The sequence below is a fragment of the Panthera uncia genome, assembly GCF_023721935.1.
Source record: "Panthera uncia isolate 11264 chromosome C1 unlocalized genomic scaffold, Puncia_PCG_1.0 HiC_scaffold_4, whole genome shotgun sequence".
NCBI lineage: Eukaryota > Metazoa > Chordata > Mammalia > Carnivora > Felidae > Panthera > Panthera uncia.
In genome coordinates, this window is record NW_026057585.1 from 75,015,014 (window position 1) to 75,029,080 (window position 14,067).

The 14,067-nt window shown below is 51.9% G+C and overlaps 2 protein-coding genes across 11 annotated transcripts in view; one reads left to right on the top strand and one right to left on the bottom strand.

The window, feature by feature from the left end:
• Window positions 1-4,106, bottom strand: part of MACF1 (microtubule actin crosslinking factor 1) — a 330,452-nt gene extending 326,346 nt beyond the window's left edge. For all 10 annotated transcript variants that reach the window (XM_049617441.1, XM_049617439.1, XM_049617440.1 and 7 more), the window contains exon 1: window positions 3,830-4,106. In XM_049617441.1, coding sequence (XP_049473398.1) covers window positions 3,830-4,049 — 220 coding nt within the window. In that variant the 5' untranslated portion in view covers window positions 4,050-4,106. The remainder of the gene's footprint in view (window positions 1-3,829) is intronic.
• A 2,887-nt stretch (window positions 4,107-6,993) lies between these two features.
• Window positions 6,994-10,130, top strand: LOC125913691 (uncharacterized). Its single transcript, XM_049618883.1, has 2 exons — window positions 6,994-7,543; window positions 10,021-10,130. Exons 1-2 carry the CDS (start codon window positions 6,994-6,996, stop codon window positions 10,128-10,130), a joined length of 660 nt encoding a protein of 219 aa, XP_049474840.1.
• Window positions 10,131-14,067: the final 3,937 nt, after the last annotated feature.

The window sequence follows — 14,067 nt, forward strand, 5'->3', positions numbered from 1 at the left end:
TCTTTGGATATCGCTGCCAAGAACAAGGAGGGTCCTGAAGATGTGGTATTAGAAGGATGGTGGATGGTGAATTCCTCCTGGACCCAGCCTAGCCCCTAGCCCAAACAGGAGCCCTTCTTTCAGACATTTTACTGCCATCTGCAGGAAACTTGTCATAATAAATCTACAAATCCACAACAACAGAAAGTATGAATGGCGCCCCCTAGAGTTGTACAGTGTACAGCTGTGTGACACTGTCCTGTACCCGGCTTTCCCCCACTCCCCCAGGCTCCCCAGAGCTCCAAGAGATACAGGCTTCTTTCCTCTCCTGTGGTGTTGTGCTCCTTTGCTGGCGTGCCTTCCACAGCACCCCCATTCCTTGTTGCCCCCCACCAATAAGTAAGGGTATCACTATTCCTGTTCACTGACAATAGAGAGCCAGGGGGCTTCGAAGAGGCAAAGTTTCCAAGATCTCTGTCTCTGCCTTTTTCTACAGGCCAGGATCTTGAGACCTCTCCCAGAAGTGACCAGAAGGACTCTCGGGTGAATCTGAGACCAACTCAGGTTTTTAGATTGTCACCTGCAGAAGATTCAGCCTGGCCTGGTTGCCCCACATTGCCTAAGGAAATGGAAATAGCAATGCACCTGGAGTTGGAGGATCTGTAGTTACTGGTGTGTGACTACAGGCAAGGCATGTAAATCCTCTGGGCCTCAGATCCTAACACGTGTCCTACCTAACACACAGTTATTGTGAAATCTCTATGTAAACCAAAACACTGATCAACAGAAACAAGGCTTTCTTGTTAATGGACTATTGTTCTGTTGCAATGTGGCTAGGGTTAAGCAGTTGGGAATAGGGCTGGCAAAGAAGAGAGAGACACGCTGAAGGGAAAAGACGAGGATGGGAAAAATTGGGTTACAGTACGTGTGGAGCCCCTAGAACCTGTTTTGACTTTAGACTGAGGTCAGCAGGTGTCTCAGCTCTGACATGCCTCTCAGTGTGCCACGTGTGATCAGCAGAGGTTCCCCCATCAGGCCTCCCAAGCACAGGACACAGAATGGGGTAGGGGAAGGGGGAGGTCTCTGCATGTGGTGAGACTGATGCAGACACCCCCACTTGGCTTCACACCCAGACCCCGTGAGGAGGAGAAAATTGCACAGGCCACAGCTGGCTTCCAGGGCAAGACTGACTTCATTTCCTCCCAGGATGAAAGTTCTAACTTCAGAGAGCCTCAGAGCACCCAGGTCTCCCAGACATGCCCTTCCTGCACCTCAAAGGAAGCAATCCCCGCAGAAGTCAGGCTGCCTTCTAAATTACCCTGGTAGAGTCCCCACCACGTTCCAAAATCACAGCAAGATTTCAGCCGGGCCTTGAAGCAGCTGTCCCGCCTCTTCTCTGCTGCTAACGAAACACGCCCAACTGCAGCGCACGAGTTATTTTTAACCATGACAGTCTCCACATTTTCAGCCTCACCGGCCCAGCCCCCTCCTCAAGACAGTCATTTGGCAGGATCAGGTTGAATAGAAGATCAGCATGGATGCCGGAGACACAGCACAGCGCCTGCCACGCCTCTGCTCATCTGACCCAGCAGCATCCTCAGGGACTCTGCCTGGGCCTGAAGCCCCCTCAAGTCCACTCTACTTTTATTCCAGACTTGGGATGTTAAACAGCAGGCAAAACATCCGGTGAGGCCCCTCGGAGCAAGGAGCAGACCGGAAAGGGAAATCATCACAAAAGGACCTATAAGTATATATGTGTGGTGGAGGATGGGGCTAGAGGGCATAAGGAAGGAGAAGGAGGCTGCCTTCAGGAGAAGGAGAGAGCTTTGTGGATCCCGAGGACCCTCAGCTGGGGCCTCTCAAGGCTGGAGACAAGTAAAGCCCCTCCTGCATCCTAGAGACAGCTGTGAAACTCCGTGGACTGGCTGATGCCACAGGCCCAAAGGTCTTGAGAAGGACCAAAGACCTTTCTCCAAGGGCTTTCTGTTGCCCACAGAAGGAGTGCAAACTCTCCAGCCAGGTCTCCTCCTTGCAAGTCCACCCTCTGCTAAAACCCTTCCCTCATTATTTGAGCCCACATAACCCTCTCCCTGTCTAGCTTTCCATTACATCCCACTGCCTGTTCCTGGATCACAATCTGTCACATATTCTCCTCGAAACGCTCCTTGCATTCAATCATTCAATGCTGGTTGATCTCCAAACAGGCACAAGGCCCCATGCAAGCAGCTGGGGGCAAAAACATGAGCAAGACACGGTCCAGCATTGCTAACAGTCCTGAGGGAGTGGAGGGTTCCCCCGAAAGGGGATAATTGCCATACTGTACAAGGGAACACAGGGGAGGGAAAAGTATGAATACCAGAGCGGAGGAGGGAGCTCTGGATACCTCCGGGGGGCATTGGGGACAGAGGAGGCGGCACTTAAAAGAGGGGGAGGTGGTTCCCAGTGCCTTGCAGAGAAGAAAGCTAAAGCATGGAGGTCTGATCCTGCAAGATGCACACCTCTTGGGATCAAGGTGCAGCTCAATGCGGCAAGGTGCTTAGAGGCAGAGATGGCAAAAGGTGAAGCTCAAGAGGGGCCTGACTTTGAGGGGCCTCTATTCCACAGGCAATGAAGAGCCAAAGAAGGCTTATAAGCAGCTGAGTAACAGGATCACGTTCTCATGTTAGAACAAAATACTCTTGTTAGTCACATGGAGGAGGGGCAGGAATGGAGGAGGAGAACTGTGAGTCGGAGGTTGGAAGGTCCAGGTGCAAGGTGACACAGCAGGGGCGGGCAGGGGGCACTACTTGAGAGATACAAAAGAGGGAGCAGGACAGGCCTAGGTGATGGAATGAAGCTGGGTGATGTCACTGAACTAGCTGCCAGCACTGCTTTGTCTAGCTTTCCATCTGCACTCTGGCCCCGCTGCCTGTGGAAACATGGAGCACACCCCACGGGGGCAGCCCTGGATGCCCTCGCAGGAAGCAGCAGAGGGAGCACTCTGCAACCCTCCCCTTTCCTGAGCCAGAAACCCGTGCTAAGAGCTTTACATACATTATCTCATCTCATCCTCAAGGCAGCTCTGTACGGGAAGCATTCTTAAGCCGAGGAAAGGGAGGCTCAGACAGGACAAGAGACTTGCCTAGAGCCACACAGCTGGCTGGTAGCAGGGCCACCCGTCCGGCACCTTATCCCTCTGACTTCGAAGACTGTTCTTGTAACCACTGCCCTGCATGCTCGGCTACTTGGCAAAGGAGAAGCGGACATCTCCTACGGCAGGCGGCCCCAGCCCTCTCCCAGCAGGAAGGCTAAGTGGGTACCACATTTTCAGAAAGCATTGTGAGTGAAACTGCCCTCTCCAAAGACTCAGCCCAAGGAAATAACTCAACAAAAGTCAAGTGTTATTATTCATAAAGATGTTCTCTGCAGCATTGTCTGTTATGGTGAAAAAGTAGAAAGTGAGTAGGATTTTTTAAATCATGAAATGTTACGCAGCCTTTAAAAATGGTAACTGTAAAGCCTAAAGTGTAATATGGAAAATCGTTTGGATAGAAGAGTAAGTGAAACAAGTCCAGATCCAGAATGGTATGTAAGCTAGCTATGAAGGCAACTGCACGGGGACAGAGGCAGAGAAGATGCAAAAATGGAAACAGGTCCCCTGTTAGCACGCAGGAAGGAGCAGTGGCAGATTCTACCCTCTCAAGTTTTTCTTTAAGGTTATGCCATGATCTTTCCAACAACAGGAATGCCGAAACGGACTCCAGCTGGCTTGTCAGAGTACCCTGAGGAGGACCCCTCCACCACTCGCCCCCAGCCAGCGGCCCACTCTTGCCTTGCACCCTGCCACCCCACTCACTCGGGCCTCTCTTACCAGCAACTCTGACCACGGCCCGCTCCGCAGGGTCCAGCACCGAGTCCTGGCTCTTCCGCTTTTTCTGCTCATGCAGTGGCAGGTTCCAGGGTAAGGTGTCCCCTGGGGGACATGGAGACAGGCTCCCTGACCTCTCACTCCTGTAAGACCGCTCACTCCGGCAGGACCGCTCACTCCGGCAGGACCGCTCACTGAGCGTTTCTTCATCTGAGGAAGACATTGCCCAGGCAGGGGCTGCAGCAGGGGGGTTGGACCTGGGAGCCCAGGGAGAGATGATCTGTAGGAGAGAGGAGCGCGGGTGAACAGACGGAACGGGAACGGGTCACATGAGGTACGCTGACACTTGGGAAGCAGAGGGTCTAGTCCCAGTTCTGCCCCTGACTTGACCTCTTTACCCCCTGAAGCTCAGTTGCTTCATCTGGAAAATGGGATGATGCTAAACCATGGCAAAACTAATTCACAAGACTTTAGAGAAATCCCCTGACATAATATACCTGAAGATGTTCACAGATCTGAAAATACTCCGTAAAAGTTAGCTCCCATTCCTAGTAACCTCTATTATTGTTACTCGGTACATTTGGAGCTTTTAAGACCCATAGATCCAGAGACATGGATTTAAGTTCTACCCTGGGGAAGCCATTTAACCTCTTTGAGCCTCAGCATCCTAATCTATAAAATGGGGGTGATGATAGCACCTAAACCTCATAGGGTTGTTTGCAAGGCACAAGGGAGGTAAAGCGCTGAACAGTGCATGGTGTCCAATAAGCACTTAATGAACAGTATCTATTACTGTATTCCTGTTCGACCTACCTCACAGGAATGTTATAAGGATAAAAATGGGGCAGCAGATGGGAAGTATTTTAAAAAAGCGAAGGCACGCTCTCACTAGCAGGCATGAAACAAAGCATGAGCTAGAATAGACAGGAATTTCTCCCATTCCATCTCTGGCACATCTAATAGAAAAAGTACTGAACTTTAAGTAAGACAGACCTGGGGATAAACTCTGGCTTGGCCACTTTACAACTGGTGTGGTCTGGGGCAAGTCACTTCACCTCTCTGGGACTTGGCTGCCTCATCTGCAAAATGGGGTAATTATTTCACCTGAGAGGATGTCTTAAGAACATAGTGAAATGCAAATATAAAACTGGCTGGCACCACACATGGCACATAAGAGGCATTAGATAAAATGTTTGTTTGCTTTTTCCAAGGGCTGTTGTGGAAATAAGTGGCACAGCATGGGGGTGGGGGAGGTGACACAGAAAGTCAGTTTTTCTGGTCAGTTTAGCTAGTGGAGAGATCTGAACGGAAACATAACCACCCTGGGGCCAGCTGGGCTCCACCAACCAGACTGGGCAGCCGACCCTCAGCAAGGCCAAGCTCACTTCCCAGAACCATCTGCTACCCATGGACCACTACCCCAACAGCCTCATCAGAGCCTGGATGGTGCATGCCTTCAGCTACCACCTCCCTGCAGGACCAAATGCAGCCCGATAACCAGCTCTCTCTTTGGCTCTAGGGTCCAGGGAGGGCAGGAGACTGTCACCTTTCCTTTATGAGGGCTGTCTGGAGACCGTGAGGTGGCCTAAATGGCCAGACACCATGGGTCTCTGGGCACAGCTCCTCCCGGATTCTGGGAACCTCAGCATGGAGGCAGCAAGGGGCAGAGACAGGCTCCGGGGGGTTCCCCACCATAAGCACAGAATGTGAAGAGATAACAAAAGAAACATTAAACGGTGCTGAAGGCCTCTAAGCAACCTCCGGCGGAGGGAACAGCCCTGCCAGGGCACCTCCTGTGCCAGCAGCATTTGGGCCCTCTTCCCATGGAACATCAAGAAGGAATCCAGCCACAGAAGGCAGAAAGGAAAGGACCCAGGTCCTGGCACAGCTTTGCCTTTTATCCAGCACCTACCCCCTCCCCGCAATTACTTCTGGTGCCCGCCTCCTACCTCTTACAGCCAGGTCGGGGGCTGAAGCTACTGCCCCCGCCTCGGGGGAAATTCAGGCCGCGCTTCCTTGCCTAGCGTCGGCAGGGGCCAAGAAAACGCCCCTCCTCTCAGGCCACCTGCTTCATCCCAGAACCGCCCATTCCTCCCCAAGACGCCCATTTACTACAAAGGCAGGCTGGTCCCAGACCCCTCCCGGAGAGACCTTCCCTCGTCGCCTCCACCCCGGTCAGTCTGCCGACCCTCCCAAACACCTGTTTGACCTCGGGGCTCTCGCCTCCCCCCTCGGTAACCTGAGTCACTCCATCAACCCTCGATTCACAGGAGAGCGCGCCCACGCCCCCAAACCATTCGGAAGGCCGTAGGCCAGGTGCGCGACGGGAACCTCACCTGCCTGGCGCTCGCCCGCTGCGGCCCCCCCCCCGCCCCTCTCCCCACCCTACCTCCACCCCTTCCCCGCGGTGGGGGAGGGGCGCGCCCGGGAGCCCGGGGCGCCGCGGGTGGGTCCGCGTGCCCGCCGCGCGCGGCTGACAAAGACCGGGGCCGCGCCATGCGGACGCGCGACCGAATGCCGAGCGGGCGCCGGGGCCAGTGGTGGAGACCTGAGGCTGGGAAGCGTCCTCCCCGCCCGGCCCTGGCCGCTCCCGCAGCTCTCTCGTCCGCAGGGGAGGGTTCGGCGTCCCATCTTCCCGGAGAACACGCCTCCCTCTGGCCGGGGCAGCGCCCGACGCGGGGAGACCCCCGCTCCGCGCGCTCGGCGCTCCCCCGCCCCGACCGCTGAGGCTGCAGGTGCGAGGCCCCGGCGGCCGCGATGCCCACGCCTGTCAACCCGCCTTCCCGCTGCCGCCGGCCGCCCGAACTCGGGCGCGGCCGCCCGGCGCATCCAGCACCGCGCCCCGCCGCCGCCGCCGCGCACCCCGCGGACAGGCAGGGAGCCTGCAGCCAGCCCCGCGCCCCGCGCCTTACCCTGGGAGCCCGAGCAGGGGAGACCGGCCGGCGGCGGCAGCAAAGGCGGCGGCGGCGGCGGCGGGGCGCGTCCGGGGCGGGAGCGCAGCGGAGGGGAGCGCCGCGGAGCCGAGGGGAGCGGCTCCCACAATGGCCGAGCTCGCGGCGCCGAGCCCCCCGCCCCCCGCGCCCTAGCGGCAGCGGCTGAAGCGGAGCCGGCGCAGCCGCCCAACCCGCTCCCCCACCCCCGGCGCCGACACCGCCCCCCGCCCCCCGATGCGCGCTCCCCCCGCCCTGCACCCCACCCGCTGCCGCTGCCGTGCTCCCCGCGCGCCCCTGCCCGGCCGCAGCCCGGCGCCCCCTCCGCACTGCCCCCCCGAGTCCTCTTGCGGCCCCCGGGCCTCTCTCTGTGTTCCTCCCCCCCCACCCCCCCGCAACTCCTCCCGTGCGGCCGCCGGGTCCCCGGGCCAACTCATACCCCCACATTCCCCGCCCAGTGCTCCCGCGCCCTCTCCGCCCCGGCCCCGCGGCCGCTCGCTGACCCTGGGCTGGTTCACGCTCCCGCCCCTTTGGAGCTCCTCACCGCCGGTCCCCGAGTCGCTGTCCCTCCCTGGCTGCCTGGCTGCCTCTCAGCCGAACCCGGTTCTTGAATGGCCCATTCCCCGGCCTGCCCCCCTTTGCCCGCTTCCCCTAAACCTACATTCTTTCCCTGCTCCTGGGGCTTCTGCTCCCGCTTCCGGAGAGCGCCCAGCCAGTCCACATCCCCGCTGGGCTTCTGGCTCCGAATGTAGGAGGGACCAGAAGGAGGCCCCATCTTCCCCACGGGGTAAAGGGCAGAGGGGAACCAGGCCCCAGGAGGCAACTCAGACAGACTCTTGTTTAGACAGCACCATTTAGAGCCTTAGAAGAGGCTTCACCCACTGAGAAAACGTTTATTGAGCTGCTTCTGCATGCTCCGCCTAGTATTTCGGAAAATAAGAGCCAGGAATGCCTTCAGTGCTTTCATAGTACAGATAAGTGAACATATTCAGAGAAGGGAGGGTATTTGCCTAAAGTCACTCCACTAGTAACCTGCATAGCAACAGCTACTATTTGGGCGTGCCTCCTGGGGGACCACGCAAGGTGCTTTTCCTGGGTCATGCCATATCTAATCCTCACAATCCTGTTCATTCTTTCAACAGATATAGATATAGATACTGAACGTCTACCATGTGTCAGGCCCTAGGCTCAGTGCTAAGAATACAGTGATGAGCAAGCTGCATCTGGTCCCTGCCCATTGACTCCACTGGGCTTAGCAGTAAAGATAGAGGATATAAATCACAGCGCATCCCTTGAGGCAGCACTATGATCTTCAATTTCTGAATGTAGAAACTGAGACTAGATAATTTACTCAGTCATCTAGAAAGAAAGTAGCCAATCCAGGACTAGAATTCATGTTCTGGGTTCTTTTTCACTGTAAAGGTTAGGAAGATGTGGGTGGGACCAACTTACAGAGGCCCTTGAACTTCCAGCTAAGAAATTTGGTCTAAATTCTATGGTTATGAGCAGCCAAGGGAGGTGGAAAGCAGAAGACTGAAAGTAACCCAGGGACAGACACAAGATGGGTGTGGATGGTTATGCTAGAAGACTATTGCAATAGTCCCAGCAAAAGGTAATGAAGCTCTGATCCCAGAAAGGAACAGTAGGGAGGGGAAGGGGGGGATTTCCACCCACTGAAACCTTCTAAATTTCTGTCTGCATGCATTCTGCCATGTTAAATAAAGGAAAGGAACTACCATTACTAAATTTCTGCTAAATTTCACTAGGCAATGCCCCCGGGGAATTTTGTGTATATTGTCCTGTTAAATCCTCCCCAGAACCCCGTGCAGTAGGTAATTTTATTATTCTCATTTCACAAATAAGGAAACAGAGACTTTGAGAGATTAAAGGACTTGCTGATGCCCACAAAGCAAACTAGTGTTGGGGCTCCGGTTAGATCCCAGGCCTCTCTCTAAACCTCATGCTGTAGCCTTTGCTCTCTACTGTCTGAAGCCAAGACAAAGAACCAGTCTTTGATTCAGCCAAGCATTCTTTACCTTGGATCACAGGTACTTTTAGACTTCCAGAGAAAGGTCAGGGGTCCACAAGTATAACCTAAAGTGTAGCTGGGCCAGTAGCGCAGGCCCCTGTGTGGGACATCTCTCCACAGAAGCCTGCAGAGGCCTCAGCCCAGGAGAATTCTGCAGCCCGTTTCTAAAGTTCCTGTGGGGATGGGTGAGAAACCGTGAAGCAGAAGCAGAAACACAAATAGCCTTCTCAGTGAGAGAGGAACATGGGTGCCAAGGGGAGGGCAAACTGAAAGCGTGGCAAGGGTGCAGGGAGGCTGGGTATGATACTGAGTGTCCGCGGGGGCTGGGACCGGTGGCCCAGGGCTCTATAGACAGGACCAGCAGGGGAGAGTTCATGAGGCAGGGCTGTCTAATCACCTAGGAAGCCTGCGGTCCCAGCCTCTCTGACTGGAGAGCATCGAAAGGTTTGCCTCTTCTCAACCTCATTGTCCTTCCCAAATCTGACCACCAGTCCGGTCCTGAATTATTCATGCTGTGGGCTGTGAGAAGGTGGAGCTTCCAGAGGCTTCCGGTCTTAGGACCTAGGACATTCGGTGATATCTCCCCCAGGCTCTAGCTCCAGGAGTGCTGCCCTGGGATTGAGCCACTGGTAAAATCTGCCAAGGTTTTTGCAGCTGGCAGCTGTCCAGTAACCTTGGGCTACTGGGCTTCAATTCATTTCAGCAATCTTTTATTGAGGAATACTATGTGCCGGGGACAGATCTGTGCTCTGTCGGGAACACAAGTGACTGTGACCAGGTCTTTGTCCTTGAGGGTATGCAGGATAGTAGAGGGAGCAGGCATTTAAAAATTATGCCCTTCTACAATGTTCTCTGGGCCTGAGAAGTGTTCCCCTCCAATGTCCCCCATTTCACCAATTGAAGGCCTCTGCTAATTCCCTCCAGAAGTTACTGGCCTTGAAACTAGGGAAACTCACACCCCAAACACCTGAGCAGGGTTCTCTCCGTGAAGGGGCATCAAAACAACTTCTTACCAAGGACTATTTGGAGCCCTGAACTAGGCCCCCCGACTGTGGCTTGGGCCCCCAGGTTTCCAGCCACATCAGGAAAATGACACTCACTCTTAAATCCATCCATTCAGCAAACACTAATTAAGCATGCACTCAGCGCCAAGCACCCAGCTTTGTGCTGTGCTGCTGGTTCCAAACCAAAGCACACAGGCATGGACCCCCATTCTCAAGCTGTTCACACTCTAGGTGGGGAGATAGACGAGGGCAATTATACTTCAGCCGATGGTGCGGAGATGGGGGAGGCACAGGGCACCCTGGGAGGGCGCACAGAACGGGAACATGTCCCAGAAGCTTGAGGTCAGGTAATTTTACCAGGATTTTCATCCTTGTCTTTCTAGGTATTAGCTTAAGTGGAAATTCCTCTGGTCATCTGTCTACATGGAAAAAGCTTTACTCTTCCATACTGGCTTTTCTTTCCACTATGATCCTCTATCCCAACCTATTCCTTTGGGCCCTTTCGAATCAGACAGACATCCGATGGAAGGTGGAGGTAAAACATGAGCATAAGCAGAGGCTGGAGCCCTGTGAAGTAATGCTATCTGGAGGAAATAGCGCAGGATCCCCATACAAGGAGGGACTTTGAAGATTTCTAAGCTCTGCCTAGAACATTTTCCTCCCACCTTTCACTGAGTGATTCCTCACATCCATACACTGATGACGTCCAGATTTGTATCCCATCTGTACCTCATCCCAGCTCCAGACTCACATCCAACTGCCTCCTTGACATCCCCATCCCCACCAGGATATCTGATAGGCATCTCAAACTCAACATGTCCCACCTAGAGTCAGTTCTTGATATCTGCCCCTACCACCCACAAAACCCCATCTCTGCCATCTCAGAAAAATGGCTCCACTACCTACGCACTTACTCAAGTCAAAGATCTAGTAGTTACTCTTGATTTTTCTTTCTTTCGTTCTCTTCTACATTAGCAAGGGCTGACAAACTACTTCCATAATGTATCCTGCATTCATCCACTTCCGTCCTTCTATTGTCACCGTGGTCCGTCACTCACCTGGACAACTGCACTAGCCTTCTGAATGGTCTCTCTGTTTCTACTCTTGTTCCCACTCACTCCGGTCCATGAAGCAGCCAAGAGTGAGCCTTTTTAGACATAGATCAGGTTGTCACCTCCCACACAGTTCCACCTTGCACTTAGAACAAAATATAAACTCCTTACAATGGTCCATAATGATCCGGTCTTTGCTTAGACCTAACCTCAAGACCCCTTGTTCACTGGATTCCAACACATCAGATCCTCTTTCTGTACTTCCAACAAGCTCGTCTCATTCCCATCTTAGGGCCTTGCAACGCTGTCTTGGCCGCCTGGAATTCTCTTCTCTAAAATGTTGCATAATCGGTGCCCTTTTCATTATCCAGGACTCAGCTTAAAATTCACCCCCTAGGTTGGGGCGCCTGGGTGGCTCAGTCGGTTGAGCGTCTGACTTCAGCTCAGGTCACGATCTCACGGCCTGTGAGTTCGAGCCCCGCGTCGGGCTCTGAGCCATCAGCCCAGAGCCCGAAAAAAAAAAAAAAAAAAAAAAAAAAAAAACCTCTGCCCCCCCCCCCGTTCTGGCTCTGTCTCTCTCTGTCCCAAAAATAAATAAACGTTAAAAAAAAAAAAACGTTTTAAAAATTCACCCCCTAGGGGTGCCTGACTGACTCAGTCAGAAGAGCATGTGACTCTTGATCCTGGGGTCATGAGTTCGAGCCCCACACTGGGTGTAGAGATTACCTAAATAAATAAATAAATAAATAAATAAATAAATAAATAAATATATAAATAAAGTTAAAAAAAAATTCACCCTCTAAAAAAGGCCTTTTGTGGCCACCCATCTAAAGTAATCACCTTCATGGGGCACCTGGGTGGCTCAGTCAGTTGAGTGTCTGACCCTGGCTCAGGTTATGATCTCACCCCTTGTGGGTTTGTGCCCTGCATTGGGCTCTGTGCTGACAGCTCAGAGCCTGGAGCCTGCTTCGGATTCTGTGTCTCCCTCTCTCTCCCTGCCCCTTCCCCCACTGGTATTCTGTCTCTCTCCCTCTCTCTCTCAAGAATAACTAAACGAGGGGCGCCTGGGTGGCGCAGTCAGTTAAGCGTCCGACTTCAGCCAGGTCACGATCTCGCGGTCTGTGAGTTCGAGCCCCGCGTCAGGCTCTGGGCTGATGGCTCGGAGCCTGGAGCCTGTTTCCGATTCTGTGTCTCCCTCTCTCTCTGCCCCTCCCCCGTTCATGCTCTGTCTCTCTCTGTCCCAAAAATAAATAAAAAAACAAAAAAAAAAAAATAAAAAAAAAAAAAAAGAATAACTAAACGAAACATGTTAAAATGTCATACAGAAAGTTTTTGAAAAAGCATTTTAAAAATTAAAAAATAAAGTAACCACCTCCTTTATTTTTTTCTTTAATCTGAATAAGGAAGTTTATTTTATCGCTGTGAGCAATAGGAGAGAGTGTAAATATGATATAGAGTAACCACCTCCTTTAAATGTTTTTATTTTCTGTGTAACATTTCTTATCTGGCTTCTTTGTTTGCCTGTGTGCCATCTCCCCCACCAGGATGAGGACACTGTGCAGTTCGCCGCCGTATCCCTACGGGGTCTGGCACACGGTATGCTTGCAGTAGACATTTGTTGAATGGATGAAAGCTTGGATGAGTGAATGAATGAATGAATGAATGTAGTGAGAACAGCAGAGGAAGAGACTTACCAGCAGAGAGATCAGTATATACAACGACCTGAAGTTGAGAGAGAGTGTCTAATGCTCAAGAAATTGAAAGAAGCTCAGAATCATTGGCATGAAGAGTGTTAGGGGGTCGGCTGTCCAGAATGAGGCTTGAAAAAGCAGTCGGGAGAAATTACGGAGAATGTTGGGTTTTAGATTCTCTCCCAAGTTCCATGTGAAGCCATCGAGGGTTGGTTGGTTGTTTTGCTTTTTATCTGTTGTTTTTTCAGCTTTATTGAGGTAAAACTGGCAAATGAAATTGTGAGATATTTAAAGTGTACATCATGATGATTTGGTATACATTCACTGTGAAAGCATTCCCTACATCTAGTGAATTAACACATCCATCACCTCACACATGTACACGCACACACACAATATTTGGGGGAGTGAGAACATTTAGGTTCTATTCTCTTAGCAAATTTCAATTATACGAAACAGTTTATCAACTATAGTCACCATATTTTACATTAGATTTTCAGACCTTATTCATTTTGTAGCTGAAAGTTTGTACCTTTTACCAACCCATCCCTATTTCCCCCACCCCCCTGGCAACCACTTTTCTACTCTCTGTTTCTATAATTGTTTGTTTTTTTGTTTGTTTGTTTGTTTTTTTAATGCCACATGTAAGCGTAAGTCTTGGTCTTTCTCTGTCTGGCTTATTTCACTTAACATAATGCCTTCAAGGTGCATCCATGTTGTCCAAATGGCAGGATTTTCTTCTTTCTCATGGCTGAGTAATATTCTGTTATACATATACAGCACATCTTTAACCGCTCATCTGTTGATGGGCACTTAGGTTGTTTCTATATCTCGGTTGTTGTGAATAAAGTGCAGTGAACATGGGGGCACAGACATCTTTTCAGGATCCTGTTTCCATTTATGTTGACTATATACCCAGAAGTGGAATTGCTGGATCATATGGTAGTTCTATTTTTAATTTTTTGAGAAACCTATATATTTTTTTCCACAGTGGCTGCACCAATTTATATCATCACCAACAGTGCACAAGGGTTCCCTTTACTCCAGCTCCACACCAACATTTTTTTTTTTAACATTTACTTATTTTTGAGAGAGAGAGAGAGAGAGAGAGAGAGAGCAGGGGAGGGTCAGAGAGAGAGGGAGACACAGAATCTGAAGCAGGCTCCAGGCTCCAAACTGTCAACACAGAGCCTGATGCGGGGCTCAAATTCATGAACCATGAGATCATGACCTGAGCCGAAGTCGGACACTTAACCAACTGAGCCACGCAGGCACCGCCCCCCCCACCACTTTAAAAAAAAAATTTTTTTTAACGTTTATTTATTTTTGAGAGAGACAGACAGACAGAGTGCCAGCAGGGGAGGAGCAGAGAGAGACACACAGAATCTGAAGCACAACATTTGTTATCTCTGGTCTTTTATTTTTAATAAATTTTTTATGTTTATTTATTTTTGAGAGAGACAGAGACAGTGTGGGCGGGGGAGGTGCAGAGGGAGAGGGAGAGGGAGAGAGAGAGGGAGAGGGAGAGAGAGAGG